Source organism: Saimiri boliviensis, chromosome 10 (genome assembly GCF_048565385.1).
Source record: "Saimiri boliviensis isolate mSaiBol1 chromosome 10, mSaiBol1.pri, whole genome shotgun sequence".
Lineage (NCBI taxonomy): Eukaryota > Metazoa > Chordata > Mammalia > Primates > Cebidae > Saimiri > Saimiri boliviensis.
In genome coordinates, this window is record NC_133458.1 from 67423941 (window position 1) to 67449132 (window position 25192).

Genomic DNA, 25192 nt, shown 5'->3' on the forward strand with positions numbered 1-25192 from the left:
ACTCAGCCCAGTCAGCTTGAATGACCGTGAGGGAGTGGAACACAAGACAGATAAGTCTTGAGTGATAGGAGAGAAATGGCTTGATGAAGTTCCTAAACATGGGATACCATCAGCAGAGGAATAAGCATCAGAGTGGAAAGGCTAGAGAAAAAGTGTCCCTGGGAGCCTGGGGGCCAGGATGCCAGAGGTAAAATGAACACTTATTGAATGGTGAGTGTTCAAAGGACCTAAGAGACTTGGGCTTCCCAACCTCTTTTTCAATATCAAAATGTGTCATAAATTACATACACGTGCTCACATAATTGTGCATATAGTACCTGTTGCTTTTAAAAATGCTAGCAATCAGAAATACTTTAAAGCAAATATGCATATTATGAATGTATTGCTTCTATAAACATTTGAAAAACAATAATATATGTATCTGAGACAAATAGATGTCATTATGCTTTAACAGATAACAATATGATTGCACCTTCTTTAGAGACACCAATATGCTAGAGAGTGAAATTCTCAGAGATGTGTTAGTATGTAGTACAAGTAACACCCACCTAAGTAGTAATCTGTACGTGTATATCAATGTTAAAGCTTCCTAAAGATAGCCTGCCTCAGATGCCCTCTTTCAGTCACCCTGAAATCACTCCCTGCTTATGTGGGGAAAGTGACCTTCAATAGTTCTCTACTTCCTGTATAATTTGGCCCAAATGTTTTAGTCTGGACTAAAACCTTTTCTCCTGCCTCCCCTCAAAATGCCTCAGCTACACTCACCTCTCTGGCCCCTTCAGCAATTCAAGTGAATTTGAGCTTTAATCTTTTGCACCTTACACCTACCTCTCTGTCAGACCCCATTTGATCTGGGCTGGTTGCTCTCCTTGTGCCCTTTTGGCTTTGGGGTGGACACTGCGACAAGTGATTTACATTTCTGTGCCCCATTGTACTATGCCCTCCTCTAGGGCTGGCCCATGTCTCCTTCATTTTATACTCTATGACCTAAGAGTGCTTATAGCACAATGGGTGGTCGGTATCTATTAAACAAATGAATGTGTAAATGAATGACAGAAAATAATTGGAGAAAAGAATGCTGAGGTTGAGGCTGATCACAGGCCAAAAAAAAAAAAAAAAATCTTTCGAAAAATTAATAATCCAGTGTCAATTTTCTGATAAAACTGAGTCAGTCACATAGTCAAATCATCATTTAAAATAATCTTACAAGGAAAACAACATTAATGTGCGTCTGTTGAGACGGATTATGTTGTTTGCGAGTTAGGAAGAGAATGTGCAGTTCGCTGTTTGCTTTCAGACTGTTTATTTGTTTGTTTTGTTAAACTGGCGTCTCCAGCTCTGCAGCCCAGCCTGTAAAACCGAAATGGCCCAGGTCCCAGGAGTTCCCATCAGAGCCTTGGGCGTCCCCAGGGTTCAGAAAGGCTCCCCTGGGGCCCAGCGCCGGCGATTGCCGCTCCCGCCGGCGCCACCTCTGCGGTCTGGAGCGGCGAGGACGATCCCGGAGACGCGCCCCCGCCGCCTCGGTCGTCGGGTTCTGAAGTTTTTCTCTCCAAAAATTTAATAGATAGTTTTCCTTTGCTTCTGTTTCTGTCTTGATTAAGGAGGCGGAAACAAAAAAAAAAAAAAAGAGTTTGGCTACGAGAAGAATGATAGTAGCAGAAGGCGCATCTGGCTTTACTTTCTAAATTCCATTAAAGTTTGTGTTTTGTTTCATTTGACAGCGATCCCGTGAACGTCTCCGCTGGGGAAATGGCGCTACCAAAGCCCGCCAAACCCAGCCTGCGAACTGGAGGATTTATTAGTGTAATATTTTAAACAAAACCTCGACAGACACAAACTCAAAGGAAACCGTGCGCTCCTTAAGTCAAAGGCATCTGTTCTGGAAGCAGCACCCGGTTTGGGGTTGGTAACCAGCGTTAAGAGCAGGATTTTTAAACATGATAATGGATAAAAGAAAAGAAAAGCTAAGTCCCGCAGTCCTCCGACTCCTATTCATTATCTCCAGCAGCATATGGGACCATTCTCCTACTTGTCCTCGCCCTTTTCTTCTGAAAAAGCAAAAGCAACCAAGCCTGTCCCGCTTCATAGCAATCCTACTCTTTGTGCCTGAGTAGTGCCACCGCCACTACTTCCTCCTCCTCCCGCCTCCTCCCACCCCGCCCGCCAGCCCGCCGCCGGCTTTCGCTCTGGCAAGGAGGCGGCCGGCTCCCTTTGCGTGGGGAAGCCGGTGCCGCGATTGGGCGACGGTCCCTGAGCCTGCAGCTCTGCGTCGGTTTCAAGGCTCCTCCCTCCTGGTGAAAGACTGACTGCGGGGCGCCTGGAAACCGGTCCGAGGGCGCGCGACGGAGAGGAGAGGGAGCGAGTTGAGGGATTGACACAAATGGTCAGGCGGCGGCGGCGGAGAAGGAGGCGGAGGCGCAGGGGGGAGCCGAGCCCGCTGGGCTGCGGAGAGTTGCGCGCTCTACGGGGCCGCGGCCACTAGCGCCGCGCCGCCAGCCGGGAGCCAGCGAGCCGAGGGCCAGGAAGGCGGGACACGACCCCGGCGCGCCCGAGCCACCCGGGTTCTCCCCGCCGCCCGCGCTTCATGAATCGCAAGTTTCCGCGCCGGCGGCGGCTGCGGTACGCAGAACGGGAGCCGGGGGAGCGGGCCGATCGAGGCTTGGGCTCGACGGAGGGCACCGGCGCAGTGGTCTCCCTGGTCGCAGGGGGAGCCGCCGCCGGCCGTGCCCCTGCCAGCCCCAGCGGAGCGGCGCCAAGAGAGGAGCAGAGAAAGTATGGCTGAGGAGGAGGCGCCTAAGAAGTCCCGGGCCGCCGGCGGCGGCGCGAGCTGGGAACTTTGTGCCGGGGCGCTCTCCACCCGGCTGGCGGAGGAGGGGAGCGGGGACGCCGGTGGCCACCGCCGCCCCCCAGCTGACCCCCGGCGGTTGGCGCGCCAGCTGCTGCTGCTGCTTTGGCTGCTGGAGGCTCCGCTGCTGCTGGGGGTCCGGGCGCAGGCGGCGGGCCAGGGGCCAGGCCAGGGGCCCGGGCCGGGGCAGCAACCGCCGCCGCCGCCGCCACCTCAGCCGCAACAGAGCGGGCAGCAGTACAACGGCGAGCGGGGCATCTCCATCCCGGACCACGGCTATTGCCAGCCCATCTCCATCCCGCTGTGCACGGACATCGCGTACAACCAGACCATCATGCCCAATCTGCTGGGCCACACGAACCAGGAGGACGCGGGCCTCGAGGTGCACCAGTTCTACCCACTGGTGAAAGTGCAGTGCTCCGCTGAGCTCAAGTTCTTCCTGTGCTCCATGTACGCGCCCGTGTGCACCGTGCTGGAGCAGGCGCTGCCGCCGTGCCGCTCCCTGTGCGAGCGCGCGCGCCAGGGCTGCGAGGCGCTCATGAACAAGTTCGGCTTCCAGTGGCCAGATACGCTCAAGTGCGAGAAGTTCCCGGTGCACGGCGCCGGCGAGCTGTGTGTGGGCCAGAACACGTCCGACAAGGGCACCCCGACGCCCTCGCTGCTTCCAGAATTCTGGACCAGCAACCCCCAGCACGGCGGCGGAGGGCACCGTGGCGGCTTCCCGGGGGGCGCCGGCGCGTCGGAGCGAGGCAAGTTCTCCTGCCCGCGCGCCCTCAAGGTGCCCTCCTATCTCAACTACCACTTCTTGGGGGAGAAGGACTGCGGCGCGCCCTGTGAACCGACCAAGGTGTACGGGCTCATGTACTTTGGGCCCGAGGAGCTGCGCTTCTCGCGCACCTGGATTGGCATCTGGTCAGTGCTGTGCTGCGCCTCCACTCTCTTCACGGTGCTCACGTACCTGGTGGACATGCGGCGCTTCAGCTACCCGGAGCGGCCCATTATCTTCCTGTCCGGCTGTTACACGGCCGTGGCCGTGGCCTACATCGCCGGTTTCCTGCTGGAGGACCGGGTGGTGTGTAACGACAAATTCGCCGAGGACGGGGCACGCACGGTGGCGCAGGGCACCAAGAAGGAGGGCTGCACCATCCTCTTCATGATGCTCTACTTCTTCAGCATGGCCAGCTCCATCTGGTGGGTGATCCTGTCGCTCACCTGGTTCCTGGCGGCTGGCATGAAGTGGGGCCACGAGGCCATTGAGGCCAACTCGCAGTATTTTCACCTGGCCGCCTGGGCTGTGCCGGCCATCAAGACCATCACCATCCTGGCGCTGGGCCAGGTGGACGGCGATGTGCTGAGCGGAGTGTGCTTCGTGGGGCTCAACAACGTGGACGCGCTGCGTGGCTTCGTGCTGGCGCCCCTCTTCGTGTACCTGTTCATCGGCACGTCCTTTCTGCTGGCGGGTTTTGTGTCGCTCTTCCGCATCCGCACCATCATGAAGCACGATGGCACCAAGACCGAGAAGCTGGAGAAGCTCATGGTGCGCATTGGCGTCTTCAGCGTGCTGTACACTGTGCCAGCCACCATCGTCATCGCCTGCTACTTCTACGAGCAGGCCTTCCGGGACCAGTGGGAACGCAGCTGGGTGGCCCAGAGCTGCAAGAGCTACGCTATCCCCTGCCCTCACCTCCAGGCGGGCGGAGGCGCCCCACCGCACCCGCCCATGAGCCCGGACTTCACGGTCTTCATGATCAAGTACCTTATGACGCTGATCGTGGGCATCACGTCGGGCTTCTGGATCTGGTCCGGCAAGACCCTTAACTCCTGGAGGAAGTTCTACACGAGGCTCACCAACAGCAAACAGGGGGAGACTACCGTCTGAGACTCGGAGCTCAGCCCATGCCCAGGCCTCCGCCAAGGCGCAGCCACCCCCTGAAGCCAGCCCCGTGGAGTTCGTGCCAAGCCGGACATCTCGAGACTTCCTCACTAGACAACTCTTTTTCGCAGGCTCCCTTGAATAACTCAGCTCCTGCAAAAGCTTCCGTCCCTGAAGCAAAAGAACACAAGGGCCCGACTGCCAGAGGGAGGATGGACAGACCTCTTGCCCTCACACTCTGGTACCAGGACTGTTCGCTTTTATGATTGTAAATAGCCTGTGTAAGATTTTTGTAAGTATATTTGTATTTAAGTGACGACCGATCACGCGTTTTTCTTTTTCAAAAGTTTTTAATTATTTAGGGTGGTTTAACCATGTGAGGCTTTTCCTTCTTGCCCTTTTCGGAGTACTGCAGAGGAGCTAAAACTGGAGTGCAACTGCCCAGCGCTCCCGGTCGTCCTCGCGTGCCCCTCCCTCCCTGCCGCGGGTGCTCGCCCGCTGGGCGCCAGCTCCAGGGCCAGTTCAGCACTGCGGGGTGCAACTAGACTGCGCTGCCGGGGTCACTTCCCTCCTCCTCCTTCTGCCCCCTCCCTTCCTTTCCTGGCTCGAGGTAGGATCTTACGGTACAGAACTCCACAAAGCTTCCAAATCTGGAGGTGGGCCCCGGTACATTCCAGTTCCTCCCTTGCTCAGCGGTGGATTGCGAAGGCCCAGCCCTTTGACTTCCTGAAGCGGATTTTTAACTGTCCAGAACTTTCCTCCAACTTCATGGGGGGTGCACTGGTGTGGGCGCTGACAGTCTCAGCCTCCCTCCACGGTCACCTCCAACGCCCAAGCACTCCCTACTCCCACCTTAGTTGGTTACAGTGTGAGTGAGATAACCAATGCCAGACTTTCTGAAGTCTGATTTTTGAGGGGTGAGCTCATTTCATTCTCTAGTGTCTAAAACCTAGTGTGGGTTTGGCCAGCGTCACGGAAAGATGTGGTTACTGAGATTTGGGAAGAAGCATGACGCTTTGTGAGGGTTGGAAGAAACTGAAGATAGGGGTTATAAAATGTTAATTCTAATTGCATACGGATGTCTGGCAACCTGCCTTTAGGAATGAGACAGGCTGCTCTTAGATTTTACCGGTCGGTCCGTAAAGTGGAAATGTTGAGGTCACCTGGAAGGCTTTGTTAAGGAGTTGACGATCTTTGCTATCCTTAACAAGACAGCAAAACGTAAACAGAAATTGAAAACTTGAAGGAGATTTCAGTGTCATGGACTTCCTCAAAATGAAGTGCTATTTTATTGTTTTTAATCAAATAACTAGGCATATATCAGAAACTTTAAAATGTAAAAGTTGTACACTTTCAACATTTTATTACGATTATTATTCAGCAACACATTCTGAGGGAGGATCAGTCCACACCACCAGTAATAAACTGGTAAGACTTCGGGAGGTAAAGAAGGTGGAGTAATTGATGGGGAAGTAGCGCCTGAAATAAAATATGGGCATGCCTGCTAAAGGGAAAATGTGTGCAGGTGTACTGCATTAAATCCTGTGTGCTCCTCTTTTGGATTTACAGAAATGTGTCAAATGTAAATCTTTCAAAGCCATTTTAAAATACTCACTTTAGTTCTCTGTGAAAAAGAGGAGAAAAGCAGTCCTCCTGATTGTATTGTTTAAAACTTTAAGAATTTATCAAAATGCCGGTACTTAGGACCTAAATTTATCTGTCTGTCATACCCTAAAATGATATTGATCTTTGAATTTGGTATACATTTATTCCGTTCACTATCACAAAATCATCTATATTTATAGAGGAATAGAAGTTTATATATATATATATATATATAAAATACCATATTTTTAATTTCGCAAATAAAAAATTCAAAGTTTTGTACAAAACTATATGGTTTTTGTGCCTGAAAATAATAGAGCTTATTATGAACTGTCTGAACTATTTTATATTTTATAGTATCTCATAGCCAATCCCACAGTATAAAAAATGCAGGAATTCAATGAAAAAAGTCTACCCTTGAACCCTCAGATTAGTCTTTCCAAAGAATTACTCTATTTGCATTGTTATGATTGACATTTGTGAAGTCCCAAGAAAAGAACTGTTTTCATGACAGTAGAAAATAGAAGTTTGCAATTTATTTCGTTACTCAGAGAATTAAGAGAATTCTAATTTTAATATTAAAGTTTTATTTTCTTTCAAGGGATACATTTACATGACTATATTATGGAGGTTTATTTTTAAATCATCACCTTTCTAATAATTTTTAGAGATATTGTTTTACTTCTTCCATAATCTTGGATATTACAAAAACATAAATAGGCAATCAATAAGTGGTTAACTGGCTACATGTTCATAAACATTTTAAACAGCAATTGGGTTTATAAGGCTGTTTTTTTGTTTGCTTCTGAAGACCCCTTTTTAAAATTGTTCAAGGAACCTTTTCCAGATAAATTATCTAGTTGGTCTACTCTTAGTCAGAATTTATGTATGTGTATATATGTGTATATATAGATAAGTATACACATAAGTATATATGCATTAATTTTATAAAATAGAGATGTAAAGTTTACTTGTACATTTCATAATATGGAAATACAGTTTCGAGAAATGGAAATGCTAGATGGAAAACCTCAAATACGTTTAAAAAATATTTTTACTAAATTTTCCCATGAAAACATTTTGTGATAAAATGACAAGGGACCAAAATGAAGATCATTGATACAATTGAGTTACTTTCCTGATTATAATGCAATTGTCTTATAAGTTATCAATCATTTTAAGGCAAATGAAAAAAAGTTAAATCTTACTAAAAATGTAGCATCTAATTTAAGTTGCAAGATGCAATTTTGTGTTCCTTTTTTCTTTGTTACATTAACATAATATAGAAGATATCTGAGAAGGTTTTATTGTATAGACACACACACAAAAAAAATAGTAATTCTTAGGCCAAATTCACACATAACTCCTCACTAGGTAGTTCAATTAGATAATTTCTGGAAAAACATGTTTTTGACATTATTAATTGCTATCCAAAAATATATTTTAAATCAGTCTTATTGTAGGTGTCCTTAACATGATATAACTATAAATTTGATGCAGAAAGGTTTTACATGTTATGGCTAAATAGCTTTAGAAGGCATTTTTAAGTCACTCCCAGCCTTTGTTTTTAGAAAACAATTTTATTTTAAATGATGTAGCATATAGAAAACCAGTGTATTCTTTTGTTTCTTTTAATGCTGGTGGCAAAATAGTACTTGTCTGGAAAACCATAAGGCTACTTGGTATATTGTCCCATTAGCATGCTGTTTCCATGACAAACCCTATTTTCAGATGGTTTGATTTGCCTATTTTTTTTTAAACCAGCTATAAATGGAGTCCATTTCCCCCCTCACAGGGTACTTAATTTAGCTTTTGGAGTAAATATGTAAGTAGTATGAAAGACTTCTGAAGCTCTTTTTTCTAAAAAAGCAGTTTTTCACTTAAAATTTGTGGGGACAGAGAGTCATATTTTTAATTTCAGAGTCAGCCAGTGTCAAACATATGCAAAAGAGCTGGGCCGGATTTTTCGGCTTGTCCTATAGCAGTCATTTGTCAGCCTGCGTTTACTGGCCTGACCTTTTGTATTTAGTGTAAGTACTGAAGCCTTCTGATGTAGTTGTAACACTCTTAATGTCCAGCATTTAACTAGGAAAGGAGACTATAGTGAAGAGTTGGTGGCCAATTAAGAAAAACAATAGACTATATCACAAATCATTTCAGGACTTGGGTGGTGGCAGATCACTTTCCCTAATAGCATGTTTCAACCTTGGTATACATTTTTTTTTAAGATGCCATATTTACTGTGTGTGCATTTATGTTCAATTTCAGCTACTCTCTTATTGCTTTCTAATCTATTGGCTATTGGCCACAACTTATATAATTAATGCACATGCAATTAATTGAAACCAGTGTTATGGCATGGAATGTCCCTGATACATTGCTTATTATAATAGTCTATGTAACTGGGCCCTGAGAGATTAGAAGCAAAATGGAGTCATATGCATGTCTAGAGGTGGACACTGGTAAGATACTCATTGAATACTTTGCAGAATACACTAATGTCAAAGTCTCGCAGGATTAATGGATACGAACCAAAATAAGACATGGAATATACACAAGAATTCTCTAGTTACGTGAGTAAAAAGGAATTGCAATACTATCTTAAATTCAAGGCTTTTGTTTCAGTGTCCTTACATTTGAAGTGGGATCTTATAAGGGAAGTACCAAACAAAGTAAAGTTTATTTTTGATAACTCCCAAGATATATATCTATGTTTTGAATGTTGGCAGATGCCAGTAGCCCTTAAAATTTGAAAAACGGTACTCAAATGTCCATTATGTCTCAGAGTTCCCTTAAACTTTAGGGGCTTACATAATTTTATTCACCTTGGTCATACCTTTGACAATGGACCTGTTAAACTTTAACAATTATGATGACAAAGCAGCTTGCTTAGAACCCGGCAATTAAAACACAATCTCTAGATTAATTTCTCTAAGTTGTATCATGATTTGTGGTAACAAATGTCTCTACTCCATTACAGAATCAAGTTGCTATTCAAATATAACACCTCCTCTAGGGATCTTTGTTTATAGGTTGGTTTGGGACCATAATAAGAGGTCAAACAAAAGCATTTCTCAAAGAAATGTTTCTCATGTAATGTAATGGGTAAGTTCAAGTTCAAGTACAATTTATAAGTACAGTTTATAAGTACATCTTACAATGAACATATGAAAAGTATTTTGTGGGTCATTGTCAGTTTCATGAGTCAAGCAGATCCTTAAATTGCTTGAAAAAATAAAATACAATTTTCCAGTAGAGATTACTTTAAATAAATTATTTCATTGGTATTACTTTAAATAAATTATTTCATTGGTATTCTAAAGAGGTATATTTCTGAATGATAAAATTTAAATAGCACTACATTTTCTTAAGATATCATTAATACACTAGTTGAATGACATATTCGTATAACTAATAATTCTAAAAGCAAAATATTAAAATAGCACTGATTTGTACATTTTACACACACATTTTTAAAAGATGAAATTGACTTACCTGAAAACAATATTTTTTGCTTTAAAATTTGTGTGTATTCTATAAAAAAGATCTCAAGAAATTTCATTCATAGTATAGACTTTCAAAACATGTTCATAGCAATACAGTGATTAACATGAAAAGGAACCACTATTGCTGCTTTGATATAGTTCTCTGTGGCCTGGGTTTTCTTTCTTTCCTTTTTAAAAACCAAGTATCCTCTAATTTGTGGATATCTCCATGTTTCAGATCTCAATACCTGTTTGAATTAAATTTGCAGGGGAATAACTGCAGGATCCCCCCATAGACAAAGTGTGGCCTTTATTTCCTTTCAAGTTGGCAGCGTGTCCTTGCTTAAATGAAGCACTCTGAGACAGACTGTTCTCTTGCCCTTGGAAATGCTTGTCTTCACAATTGCAGTAGCAAATACCTGGAAGTCATACAAGCTAGTTAGATACATATTCCAAATATCATGTGCTACGTGATCATTATAAGGATTTTTTTCTTAAAGAGTAGATTTGAGAACTATTCTTGACCTTATCTTTCCAAGTCTTGGAAATATTTTAAAAAGTTAACTTCACCAAATATTCTGTCAAAAACTCTAAGCCCCTCAGTTAGAATGACCTACTATCCAGGTTTACCCAGGGCTGGAAGTTTTCTTGGCATGTGGGAATTTTAAGTGGTAAACCCAGGAAAGTCCTGGGCAAACTAGGATGATTGGGAACCCTATTCCACGGATTAACTTGTGCTCTCACAAGATAGAGTAAAAGGTTACATGTTGGTCACTGGTCCAGCATTGAAAGTACTCCATGGTGGCTGTAACCATTTTAATTACCAGATTAAAAGTCAATGAACACAGCTCTTTGTAATTGGTCTTCACAGTGCGTAACAGTCAACAGAAGCTGACTTGAACATGAAGATAAAATGGAACAAACCACCTTGATTATCTTGCCATTCTACCTTTAGCCTTTGCCTTCCTAGGAAATGGGGCATAGATACAGGCTTCTAACTAACCACTGAACCCGTTCATGAAATCAGGTTAACTAGCTGCTTTTAGAAAGGGCTCTCAGAAAGTATTGCCTTGGAATAAATCACTGGGTTTTTTTTACTTGGTGTTAAATATCAGATTGTAAAGAACTATCAGGCTTCTGAATGTGTGTGTGTGTGCATATATATATGTATATATATGCATATATACACATATTTGTGTATGTGTATATATATATTCATGTATATATATATATATGTATCATAAAATAGTACATTGGGATGAGATTATAAACTCAAGCAGAGATTTCCCAAATGGCTGTACATCAACAGTTTATTTAATTGTCATACTTTTTCTCAAAGGTAAGTAGGATTAACACCCATATCTTTCCCCAAATTGAAAGTTGTATCTACAAGAAGAAAAAAGAAGTCAACTCAGTCTTAAAAATTATGCTGTGATTATTGAAAATTGTAGAATACAAGGTGTGGACCATGCAGTCCTTCACAATGGATTTCACAATGGGTTTCCCTGGAAATGTGAACGTAGACCTTCACGTTTCTATGAGACATTCTTCCATGAGAATTGATCTACTTCCTTTTTGAGCTTAATGTTATCCTTCTTGTAAATGCACATGCAATTTTACTGCCTTTATTGTTGAAACCACAATTCTATTCTTGCTATCTCTTAATTAAAATCAATGAAAATGAATTTTAAAAGACACATAGATAATGTAATATTGCAAAAGGTAACTACACATTAGGCTCTAGAGCTAATTCTCAATATGGGACAATGTTGTTACCTAGGAGACATTTGGCAATAGTGGGGCACAAATTGGACAGTCATAACTGGGCACTGAAGGGTGCTGTTTTAGTTTGCTTTGCATAGCTGTAAAGAAATGTCTGTGACCAGGTGTAATTTACAAAGTAAAGAGGTTTATTTGGCTCACATTTCTGCAGCCTGCATAAGAAGCATGGTGCTAACATCTGCTTTTAGTCTGGACCTCAGGAAGGTTTTGCTTATGGTGGAAGGCAAAGCAGGTGCAGACCTATCACCTGGTGAGAGGGAGCAAGAGAGTAGGAGGTGCCAAACTCTTTTAAACAGCCAGATCTCCTGGTAACTAACAGAGTGACACTGGCTCATTACTAGAGAAGGGCACCAAGCCATTCATGAAGGATCCACCTGCATTACCCTAACACCACCCACCAGACCCCACCTCTAATACTGGGGATCACATTTCAGCATGACATTTTTTGGGGGACAAACACCCAAACTATATCAGGTGTTATGGGCATTTAATGCATAGAGGCCAAGAGTGCTGCTAAACATTCTAGAATGGGCAGGATAGCCCATGACAATGAAGAATTATCTTATCCAAAGTGCCAAAGTTGAGAGGCCCTGCTTTGGAGGAATGATTAAAATTGCAAATATACATTTTAAAATACTGAAATATGTTGAATTTATAAGGTACAATTGAGAAAATTATGGATTTACTGTGTATACAACATGGACTTTATTTTTATCCTTATTTTTTTGAGACAGGGTATCTCTCTGTCCCTCAGGCTGGAGTGCAACAGTACTACCACAACTCGCTGCCACCTGCCTCCCAGGCTCAAGCGATCCTCCCACCTCAGCCTCCTGAGTAGCTTGTGTGTGCACCACCACATTTGGCTAATTTTTTAAACTTTTTGTAGAGATGAGGTCTCACTGTATTGCCAAGGCTGGTCTTAAACTCCTGGTCTCAAGTGATTTTCCTGCCTTGGCCTCATAATCCTGATATTATAGGATTGAGCCACCATGCCTGGTAGGCCTTATTTTTGACCTGCAAATTTTCCTGTAGATTGATGAAAATAGCCTGATAATATTGCACAGTGTCCAAACTCTTTTGGCCTGTTGTAACAAAATACTGTAGACTTGGTGGCCTAAACATTTAATTTTCACAGTCCTGGAGGCTGAGAAGTCCAAGATCAAGAAGCCAACAGATTTAGTTCCTGGTGAGGGCCTGCTTCCTGGCTTGCAGACAGTTGTCTTATTGCTTTGTGTTCCCATGGCCTTTCCTCAGTGCATGCAGGTGGAGAGAGAGACCACTGTTGTCTTCCTTTCCTTATAAGGACGCTAATCCTATCATGAGAGTTCCACCCTCATGACCTCATCTCAGACGATTTACCTTCCAAAGTCCGCGTCTCCAAACACTATCATATTGAGGGTTAGGGCTTTAACATGTATTTGGGGGTGTTCAACTCACAGCAGTCAATAAAATAAAACTTGTATATTCAAATCTAGACAGGAACATGTAGTATCATAATTTCAGTGAAAAAATCTGTAAATAACATTAAGCAAGTTTAATTTCTAAAAATATCTGAAAGGTGTTTATTAGTATTACACTGTTATACTTCATGTCCCACACTTCCACTTTCATTTACACATTTCCCTGCATCATCACAGGTGTTATGGTATGGGGAAGAACTCTGGCCTGGGAGACACAAAACCTGGGCTCTAGTCTCAACTTACTTGGTTAAGGGACCTTGAGCGAGTCTGACCCACAGGACCTAATAAATCAAATAGAGATAATAATGAAGTAATAGATATGAAAGCCACATTATAAATGGCAAAGCTCTGTAAAAATGTGAGAATCATCATTCACGTTAAGCTAATTAAGGAGGAAGTTGAAGGCCTGAAGGCTTCTGCCCAGCATTGACTGCCTCCCCTTTATAAAAGGATGTTCTAGTCATCTCCAAGATGACTGGAGACCTTTCTGTTGTACTCCTGGTCACCTCTCTTCTGATTTTATCACTACGCTTGGGTTCTCCTGTGTACACCTAGGATGTTTTCTGTTTGAATTTTTTCCAGACCTGGTAAATTTCATAGAAATTAGTCTGCAGTGTAGCTGCAATGACATTTGGAGAGGGGCTAAGTCCTAGTTAGGAGAAAGAAAGCCCTCTTCTGAGAAGGCTAGAGTGGAGTAATAATTGCTACGGAAGTGTTCTGAGGTCCGAGGAGAGTGGGGCTTAAGAGTATGTTTCAGGTCCAAATGTGGCAAATTCACAGACAGACATTCTGGGTTGAGAGCCCTCACAGAGTCGGACAGTACCCAGGAGCTGTGTTGGCTCATTTGTTCGTTGACAAGTTGGGTAGATGTGAGCATCTTGCCAGGAGAGGGAAGGCTCATAACCTACAGGTAGACAAGTTGGGGTAATTTTGAATTGGAAGGGGGAAAAAGGAAAGGGATATAATGAAAACGAAAGCCAACTACTCTTTCCTGGGGCTAGCCCTGGTAGGAGTAGGTAGAGGAATTGAATGGAAACATTTCTCAAATAGGGACATAACCCTGGATTTTAAATATGACTTTTCCTTCTCCTCTAAAAAGAAAATCAATTTCAAGATAATAGAGGACTGGACAGAGAAGTCAAATGTCATGTTGGAAAGGATCTTGGACTTGCAATAACTGGCTTGAATCCCAACCAGCTCTTAGCCTCGGATCCATTTACCTAAAATAGTAATAATAATCATTTTTCACTAATTCACACATGCTGGGGGAATCAAAGAAATGAAGTATATAATGGTACTTTTAGCACTAGGGTCAGCTACACATCTTTGTCTTCTTCACCTTGCATATATCTTTTCTTTCTTCCTCGTCTCCTCCCTTCCTCTTTTCTTGTGTCTTCTTTCCTCCACCTCCCTCTCTCCTCACTCCTCCTGCTTCTATCATTTACCCTTACTGCTGATGGGAATTGAAATGGCATAAGGCAAACTAATGCCACATTTTTCCTGCTTCTTTTCAGGCTAACATGTTTTACAAGACTTATTTACACAAAATATTAAGATAATGGGCAACCTTAAGGTTAAGTGACACAAATGTACTTTATTAATCAATCTTTTAAAACTATGATGCTTTTAAAGCTTAAGTGCATCTCTATGCATTAATGTATGCTTCAGGATGTTTCAGTAAATGATAGACCACATATGATGGTGGTCCCATAAGATTATAATACAGTATTTTTGCTGTTCCTTTTCTACTTTAAGATATAAAATTACTTACCATTGTGTTATAGCATTCAGTACAGTACAGTAACATGCTGTACAGGTTGGTCGCCCAGGAGCAATAGGCTATTCCATACAGCCTAGGTGTGCAGGAGTCTATGCCATCTAGGTTGATGTAAGTACACTCTATGATGTTCTCACTATGTTGAAATTGCTAATGATGCATTTCACAGCACATATCCCCATCATTAAGCAATGCATGACTATATAGTATTTCTCTCCTTATCTGTGGTTTTGCTTTTTGAGGTTTCAGTTACCCAAAGTCAACCACAATCTTAAAACAGGTCAGTACTATACACTAAGATATTTCGTGAGAGAGACCACATTCATATAACTTTATAGTGTATTGTTCTAATTGTTCTATTTTATTATTAGCCATTGTAGTTTATATCTTTTTGTGCCTAATTTATAAATTAAACTTCATCATAGATGCACATAGAAAATAACATAATATATACAGAATTCAGAAGTATACCATTTCAAGTATTCACTGGGAACCTTGGAATGTATCCCCCATGGATAAGGGGGAACTACTAATTAAATTTCAATTTAATTTCTTGGATAACATGGCAACCGCTCTGAGGCCACTCTAAATCATGACCAGGAAGAGAATAATAATTTCCCTTTAGAAATATACTCCTCTACTAGATTGATGACAAACTGAACAATTGTAGGAGTCCTTGGTTTGTCCTTGTTGACTATATTGCCAAAGGGACCTTACTCCATAGCAATTATGAAATGTTCCTTTGATACAACTGATATGGACTGAACATATTTTGATGCATGAAGTTGAGCAGGATTGAGCACTTATATCAAAGAGATTGACTGGTAATTGTATTTTTCCTTATATAAGAGTAGCTAGCCATTTTGGTACCTTGGTCACCTCTGTGATCTAGTGTATTAGTTTTCTATTGCTCCTGTAACAAATTACTAAAAACTTGAAAAATATAAATTTATCGTTGTACAGTTCTGGAGGTGAGAAGCCTGACACCTGTCTCATTGGGCTAGAATCAAGGTATTACATTGTTATTTCTTTCTGGAAGCTCTAAGGGAGAGTCTATTCCTTACTTTTTCCAGCTTTATTTTCTCTATTCTAGAGGCTTATTCCATAGCTCATGGCACATTTTTCCTGTCTTCAAAGCCAGCAACATTGGTTTGAATTCTTTCTGTCTGATTCTCTCCATTTGGAAATAGTTCCCTGCTTTTAAGGACTCATGATTAGATCAATACAGGATAATTTTCCCACCTCAAGGTTCCTAACCTTAATGACATCTGCAAAGTACCTCTTTCCATGTAAGGTAATGTATTCACAGATTCCAAAGACAAGGGCATACATATTGCTGGGGGACCATTATTCTACCTGCCACATCTACGCTTAGCTGCTGGAGCTAGAAGATTTTTCTTTTAGAAGTATTCCTTCCACATTCTCATTCTTTACAATTCTTTTTTTTTTTTTTTTTAGGTGGATTCCTGAATTTCTTCTGTTCCCCATTTCATTCTCTCAAGGTATGTGTCTGTCAGTGGTCAATTCCCCATTGATTTCACCTCTCCTTTTACCCCATTTTCTGTTAAAGGGTCTGCAGATCAGTCCTAATGCTCTAACTCTACCTGATTTCTTTGTATTTCAGATGTCATCTTTCTTCCTCGTCTTTGCACATATCCTCTGGCTTGCTCCCCTTTTTGTTACTCTATGTCTTTTCAATACACATTTCTCTTTTTCATGTTTTGTGTCTGTCCCAGAAATAGATCAGAAAAAGATGAAGATTGACTAATGTCAACTCTTTTCTCCCAAGTGAACACATATAATCCCACTGTTTGTTTTGTTTTTTATTTTTAACTACAGGTGATATAATTGTATGGCTTTCATCAGAAATACATCTGTCAAGTGATTACATTTTTACTCTTTAGTGAGGGGCTGGTTGGAAGAGAGAGTCAACGTAGTTCATCTCATCTCTGATTAATCTAGTATATATCTCTAGCTGTGATTATAGTTTTAATTCTTTATGAAGTCATCATCATATTTATAGAGACAATCTTTTTCTCATGATCTTTAATTTAAACATTTTGTCAAAAAAGAAAAGAAATCTCGATTGCCTGGGTTGCATTTTATACAAATTCAGATAATGAATATGCCTGCCCTAGTTTAAAATGTTATGGTGACATTTTTGGAGAAAAATTTTCCTAGCATTACAAATGAATCCTTAAAACGTTCTCTAAAATGTAATTTTTAATCCATACTAAAAACCAACTGCAAGATTTTTTTCTTCTATCTATACTGTTATGGCTAGAAGTATATTTTTTCCTCCATATATATGTATATACACACACACATATATATAAATTTATCTGAAAATATATGCCTTTTAAAGCAATTATTTAAGAAGAATAATTTCAAATGTTCATAGTTATCCGCAAATATACATTATTTTTAAGCATGTGAGAAATTTGGAGAAATTATATAGAAATATAGCAAAATTTCTATAAATCAATAATAAGTTAGGATATGCAGTTATCTTCTAATACTACCATCCTTTATCTTTGTTTACAATTTTATATCATTCATCTTCTTTATAGCTTTTTTTTTCAAGAAGGGATAATTCAGGAATATACCAGAGGTCACTCGAATGTAGTAATGGCTCTATAAATAAAGAATATATATTTTAATAATATACAGCTTCATTAAAGACAAACTGAATTAATGCAGGAGTTGTAGGGTGTGTTTGAAGACCTCAGATAAGACAGGTTATGATGGGTCCTTATACAATGCTAACTAAAATAAAATCAAATAATCCCAAAATACACAGTATTTATCAGACGTTACAATGGGTTACTAGGAATTCTTAAAATTGAATGTGCATAAGAATCACTCAGAGAGTGTGTTAGCAATGAAGATTTCTGGGCTCATTTCCAGAGATGCTGATTTTGTTAGCTAGGGAGAAGGTTCAGAAACCTCCGTTCTGGTGGTTCTGATGCTGGATATTTTTGCGTTCTCTTTGAAACACTGGATTAAAACACAACTTAAAGAACCACTAGTGATTCGTCTCACCAGCAACCATGCTCTTATAAACACGTTGTAGAACTTCACCAGTGAAGTGAAGCTATGAGAATCAGCTTTACAGAATCCTCAGTAGGAAGCAGACCTGTTCTGTCCACATGGTCTTTTGTCCTTAAAGGTCTAAATCAGGAACAGTCAAATGCCTAAGACCCCCGAGCGTTTTATCCAGCTCTAAAATTCTTTTAAAATTACTTTTTTTTTTAAAACGGGGGAGGTTGAATTCCACAACTAGAGATTAATTTAGAGTTATCTCTTTAGTAAGAAGACTTTCAGAGTAGAATCAGTTAACTGATCACTAAACAGGGAAGGAGAAGGATACAGGTTTTCTCTTCTTTAGATAGAGCTTCTGACAACAACCACAGAGAGGGAGATAGTGCAGCAGGTGGTAACTTGATGGGCAGGCAGAGGAGGGACTGAAAAGCTCCCGGTATTCCCCATGGTGGGCCTCTGCTTTCAGTAAGGCTGCCATTTGCAGAAGCGGTGCATGGAGACTTCTCAGGCAGCTCAGCTTCCCAACCTTTCTGAGTGTTTTGTTTGTTTAGGTTTTTAATACATCTGACTTCTTAAAAGGCCCTTCCTTCCCAGGGAATTCACTAATCAAGGTACTACTCTATTTATTTCCATAAACAAATCTTTATGAAAGAACAATTCATTCATTAACCAAGAAATGTGATCATTTCCACTGTTGTACCCGAGAGTTTCAAAGCACCATTGTTGTTCACATCAATTAATCCAAGTAACTAGGAAATGTGAGTAAGACAGGACTGAAATATATCCCAGCTGATTTTACAAGATTAAAACAAAATCTAAGATATCTAAACTCATGTTGTCTTAAGCATGTTAAGAATGTAAAGAATGTAAATTCTTCATAGGAAAGAATCACAGCACGGAGGAAAAGGCAGCCAAATCTTTTTAGAATAAAATAATTTTATTCTAGAACTTACTGTGGCTTGGAAAGTTTCAAACAGCCCCTTCCTTTGTACTGTGGAATATGCTGGAAAGAAATACCTCCTCCAGGTATGTAGGATGCCATGTTAGAGCCTAGCTAGGGACTCTAGCTAGGGAGTGTCGAAAACAATTTATGATTTTTTTTTTTTTAGTATAGTATTTATATAAACATTTTAATAGCATAGTATATAAACATTTTAATAACTTGTAAATTAGTCTACGAAAGATGGATGTCGAATTTTAAAGATAAATATTTATACTATGTAATTAATTATTTGTACATAGTCTTAATTCAGAGGGCAGTTCCTGATTAATTAAAAAAAAAAAAGTCGTTAGCTATTAGATGGTCATTTAGTAGCAATTCCCTCCAAATAGCAAATTATGTTAATTTCAAGGCTAAAGCACATGCATTCTTAAATGAGATTTTTAAAGGAAGTTAAAACAGCACTTGAATTAAATAGAGGTGGTTGAAGTGATAATCAAGTAAAATCTTTCTCAAGAAAATAAAATTGACCCATCCCACACACACTCCACCTACCCCAACTAGATTTTAAAATATTTTTTATATTGAGATATAACTCATATACCACAAAATTTTAAAATAAGATTTAGTAGCTTTTAGTATTCCAAAAAGTTGTACAATAGGCACAACTACCTAACTCCAGAATATTTTATCACACCAAAAAGGAACCCTGAGCCATTAGCAAGCATTCCTCATTTCTCCCTCCCCCAGCCTCTGGCAACTACTGATGTAGTTTTTGTCAGTGTGGATGTGACTGTTCTGGATATATCACATAAAGAGAGTCATATATGTGGTTTTTGTGCCTGACTTCTTTCACTTATCAGAACGTGTGCCAGGCTCATGCAGGTTTTAGTATGTGTCAGTACTTCATTCCTTTTTATGGCTAAATAATACTCCATTGTGTAAATACAGTACATTGCTTATCTACTTATTTGTTAATAGATACTTGGATTGTTACCATTTTGAGCTGTTAATAGTGCCACCATGAATATTATGTACAAGTTTTTGTGTGAATATATTATTTTAATTATCTCACATATACACTTAGGAGTGATACTGGGTTGTAAGGTAACTCTACGTTTAATTTTTTGAGGAATTGCTAAACTGTTTTAACAAAGTGGCTTCAGTTTTTTTATATTCCCCATCAACAATGTATGAGGTCTCCAATTTCTCTACATCCTTGCCAATGCTTGTTATTGTCTGTCTTTGTGATTATTGCTGTTTTAATGAGCAGGAAATGGTATCTCACTGTGGTTTTCCTTTGCAGTTTGCTTCTTGTCAATATTCTGAAATTGATTCTATGATAGAAAAGGAGGGAAGTTCATGATGGTTTTATACCTCTGAATAAACTGAAAAAGGAGTGATTCTAGAATTGATTAGACTCATAGCTTACCTATGTATTTTTATACCACTCCATTAAAAACAGTTCATATGGCTCATCATAATGCATAGTATAACATAAATGTAGAAAAACATTAGAGTATTAGCAGAGTAGAAAATATAGGCAAGGTAACCTGTAATGTGCAATCGGCATATCATAAGGATTTTGTATACTAGGCAGAGGTGGGCTAAAATTTTATCTCTGAACTTCCTAGGAGCCAAAGTGAAATGATAAATTGAAAAATCCATAGAGCTCATAGGATTAAAAATAACTTAGAATCCCTCGCTGACTATTGTGGAGTCATTTTCTATTCTATTCTTTGCATGATCCCACCAATATCAAGGGGATTCTGAATCTTGACACATCTCTTCCCATTGCTGACTATTCTGATTGATCGAAGAGTTAAAATCACCCCAGTTAAAATATTCATCTATGAGTACTATGTCTGCTGTTTGGAACCTTTCTCAATAAATGTGTTCCCCTACTTTTCTTTTTTCTTTTTCTTTTTTTTGGATTCATGGGTTTATAGTAGTTTGATTTTTAAAAAGTTCCATTTAGAGATGCCACCAAAAGTTGTTACTTTTTGCTTTGTTTTGTTTTACTTTAGGTGCATACTATATCTGCAATTTTTCCCCATGATATCCCTCCTCACCCTCCCTACCCTCCTCACCCTCCCCACCCTCTGCTGTCTCTCCCCTATACCCCCAACTGCCCCCAGTATGTGATGCTCCTCTCCCTGAGTCCCCTGTTCTCATTGTTCAGCATCCTCCTATAAGTGAGAACATGTGGTGTTTGGCTTTCTGTTTTTGTGTCAGTTTGCTGAGAATGATGGTTTCCAGATTTATCCAAGTCCCTATAAAGGACACGAACTCATCGTTTTTTATGGCTGCATAGTAATCCATGATGTATATGTACCACATTTTCTTTGTCCAGTCTATCATTGATGGGCATTTGGGTTGGTTCCAGGTCTTTGCTATTGTACACAGGGCTACAATTAACATACATGTGCTTGTGTCTTTATAGCAGAACGATTTATAGTTCTTTGGGTATATACCCAGTAATGGGATTGCTGGGTCAAATGGAATTTCTATTTCTAGATCCTTGAGAAATTGCCACACTGCCTTCCATATTGGTTGAACTTATTTACACTCCCACCAACTGTGTAAGAGTGTTCCTGTTTCTCCACATGCTCTCCAGCATCCATTATCTCCAGATTTTTTAATGATTGTTATTCCAACTGGCGTGAGATGAATCTCAATGTGGTTTTGATTTGCGTTTCTCTGATGATCAGTGATGAGCATTTTTTCATATGTTTGTTGGCCTCATATATGTCTTCTTTTGAAAAGCGTCTGTTCATATCCTTCGCCCACTTTTGAATGGGCTTGTTTTTTCTTTGTATATCTGTTTTAGTTCTTTGTAGATTATGGATATTAGCCCTTTGTAAGATGGGTAAATTGCAAAAATTTTTTCCCATTCTGTTGGTTGCTGGTTCACTCTAATGACGGTTTCTTTTGCTGTACAGAAGCTCTGAATTTTAATTAGATCTCATTTGTCTATCTTGGCTTTTATTGCCATTACTTTTGGTATTTTAGTCATGAAGTCCTTGCCTATGCCTATGTCCTTGATGGTTTTGCCTACATTTTCTTCTAGGGTTTTTATGGTGTTATGTTTTATGTTTAAATATTTAATCCATCTGGAGTTAATTTTAGCATAAGGTGACAGGTAGGGGTCCAGTTTCTGCTTTCTACACATTGCTAGCCAGTTTTCCCAACACCATTTATTAAACATGGAGTCCCTTCCCCATTGCTTGTTTTTGTCAGGTTTGTCAAATATCAGATGGTTGTAGATGTGTGATGTTTCTTCTGGGGCCTCTGTTCTGTTCCATTGGTCTATGTCTCTGTTTTGGTACCAGTACCATGCTGTTTTGATTACTGTAGCCTTGTAGCATAGTTTGAAGTCCAGCAGTGTGATGCCTCCAGCTTTGTTTTTTTTGTTTGTTTGTTTGTTTTTTTGCTTAGGATTTTCTTGGCTATGTGGGCTCTCTTGTGATTCCATATGAAGTTTAAAGTGGTTTTTTCCAGTTCCGTGAAGGTCATTGGTAGCTTGATGGGGATAGTGTTGAATCTATAGATTACTTTGGGCAGTATGGCTATTTTCATGATATTGATTCCTCCTAACCATAAGCATGGAATGTTTTTCCATCTGTTTGTGTCCTCTCTTATTTTGTTGAGCAGTGGCTTGTATTTCTCCTTGAAGAGGTCCTTTACATCCTTTGTTAGTTGTATTCCTAAATATTTTATTCTCTTCATAGCAATTGTGAATGGGAGTTCACTCTTGATTTGGCTCTCTGTTTGTCTGTTATTGATATATAGGAATGCTTGTGATTTCTGCACATTGACTTTGTATCCTGAGACTTTGCTGAAGTTGCTTATCAGTTTGAGATTTGGGGCTGAGATGATGGGGTCTTCTAGATATGCAATCATGTTGTCTGCAAATAGAGACAGTTTGACTTCCTCCTTTCCTAATTGAATACCCTTTATTTCTTTTGTTCCCCTACTTTCTATCAGCAGCAGTGAAGTTGTTTGAAGGTGTAAAGCATATGTAAAACCTTAACTGTTGCTTCTCTAAGCTGAACACTCACTTTTCATATGAGAAGCATCAGATGGCTCCCAATTTTCTAAAGATTTAGGTCCAAACTTGCTGGCCCCTGCTGGCCTCTCTAGCCCCATGTCCCCCCAGCCTCTGATGAAATCCAGGCATACTGGACTCATTGTTCATTCTGCCTGGCAAGTCCTTGTCTCCTCCATTCCCTGTCCCCTTGCCACTGAGGAAATTTGAACACCACTCTTCAAGGGCCAAATTCATAAGTCATCTTTTCTTAGTAGGTTCTTAATACCCCCAGGCAGAATTAATTTTCTTTTCTCTGTGTTCCCATAGCACTTTTAAAGCAGCAGTAGTATGAATTTATCATAGTGATTTGTTCATGTGTTCGTCTTCCCAGTAGACCCTGATCAGTTTCACAGGATGAAACTGTCTTTTTTTATATTCTCAGTGCCAGCACAAAGCAAATACTCAACAAAGGGTAGTTGTATCAAATTGACTTAATAAATCCTTCCTGACTTCTTACTCTCCTGTAAACACACGTGGGTCTGTCACTGTCCCTCTTTAAAAGTGACCCCCAGAAGGAAAAATCATTTTTCAGATGTTAGCCCATCACTATGCTAAACACCCACCTTCTCTGGAAATTAGATATTTCTATTAATGTCATCTCAGGCTACATGGGTTTTGTTCATAAACGCATTCACTGTAGCATCCCAGAAAACTTTGCTGAATACTGTTTCCTGCCCTGCACCTCCTGCCCCCAGGCAAACCACTGCCAGACCAGATTTTCCCTTGCTTCTACCTTCTCATCTAAATGTAATTCTTTATATGTATTCTTGATACATTTAATCTTCTTTCCCACTAAAAAAGGTAACTTCATTCTTTTGAACTAAAATAGTAAATTTTAGTTTTAATTCCATCATCTGTTATAACCACTCTGTCTTCCAGTTTGATATCACCTGTGTATGGAAAGATAATGTAAAATATGTGCATTTGCCTTCTTAAGGTAATTATTAAGTGTTTAGCAAAGAAAAAATATACAGTACATCTATTTATTGGGAAATTTTTGTTGTACTTAATTCAAGATTCTAAAATGTCATATTCGTCCTCCCAATCACCATCAAACTTTCCGAAGATATATGGAGATGTTCTTTAGATAGCTTTGGGGAAAACATGTCATCATTAAATATATGTGTCTCTGTCTGATACATTTCTTATGCCCACAGAGCCTCTTATGTGCCCCTTCTATGCACTCATGTAGCATCCTATACCTTCATTATCATAAAACTTGTCACAGTTTATGTAATAGCTTATATAATTGTCTCTTCTCCTTTCTAGTCTACTAATCTCTGTTTTACTCAATATCCCAAAAGCTTAGTACTTTGCCTGGTTAAAATTTTATTTGAGTCAAAACTACTTTAGATCAATAGTATAATATATATAAATACTATCTTATTTTGTGTGGTTCAGCACTGAATCAGTAACTAAAAAGAGGGATCCTGATATTTCAAAGTAGCCAGAGACATTATTTCAGAGACAGCTGAGGTAGTCAGCAGTTTACATTATCTGTCTGATAGGGCCATTTCAAGCTTACCATAAACTAATTGCCTTAGTCCACTTTGTGTTGCTGTGATGAAATATCTGAGGCTGGTTAATTCATAAAGAAAAGAGGTTTATTTCACTCACAGTCTGCATCCTGGGAAGTTCAGGAAGCACGGCACCTGCATCTGCTCAGTTTCTGTTGAGGGCTTTTTATTCTCTATGACAACATGGCAGAAAGTTAAAGAGGAAATGGACTAAATGTAATTTAGTGCAAAGAGGCAAAAGAAGCATGCAAAGAGGCAAAACCCTAGGGACATCCTGGCTTTATAACAACCCACTTTCTGAGGAAGTAATCCATTCCTGTGAGAAATAATTCAGTCTCAAAAAAAAAAGAAAGTGAGAACTCACCCCAAAAACAGCACCCAGCCATCCATGAGGGATCAGCCCCCATGACCCAAACCTCTCCCATCAGCCCCAACTCCTGCCTACATTAGACACCAAATATCAACATGAGTTTTCATGGGAACAAGCCATATCCAAACCACAGCACTAAACAAATAATGACTTATATTTAGTAAAATTTAAAATCTCCCAAAATACAGACTGTAATAATGCATCAATAAACAGCATTAATTTAATCATTCCAAGGTTTATTAGTATTTGTTGCCCTGAAACTTCTATAGGACTCCAGGCTGCAGTGCTGAATCAACTGGGGGATCTTAGGCACTATTCAAGTGGTTTCATTCCTGTAGCACTGAAAAGATCTTATTAGAAGCCACTCACACTATGAAGAAAGTTCTACAGCAGGAAGTCTAAGGAG

General features: G+C 40.4%; 1 protein-coding gene across 2 annotated transcripts in view; it reads left to right on the top strand.

Moving 5' to 3' along the window:
* The first annotated feature begins 2688 nt into the window (after positions 1 to 2688).
* LOC120365334 (frizzled-1) overlaps positions 2689 to 25192 on the top strand; it is a 33498-nt gene continuing 10994 nt past the window's right edge. The window contains exons 1-2 of one of the 2 annotated variants that reach the window (XR_005580310.2): positions 2689 to 5010; positions 16286 to 16329. Coding sequence is in view for 1 of the 2 variants with exons in the window: in XM_039473029.2 (XP_039328963.1) it covers positions 2775 to 4724 (1950 nt within the window). In the remaining variant the exon portion in view is untranslated. Of the gene's footprint in view, positions 6611 to 16285; positions 16330 to 25192 lie in introns of those variants that run through there. The other variant, XM_039473029.2, reaches the window with a different exon arrangement.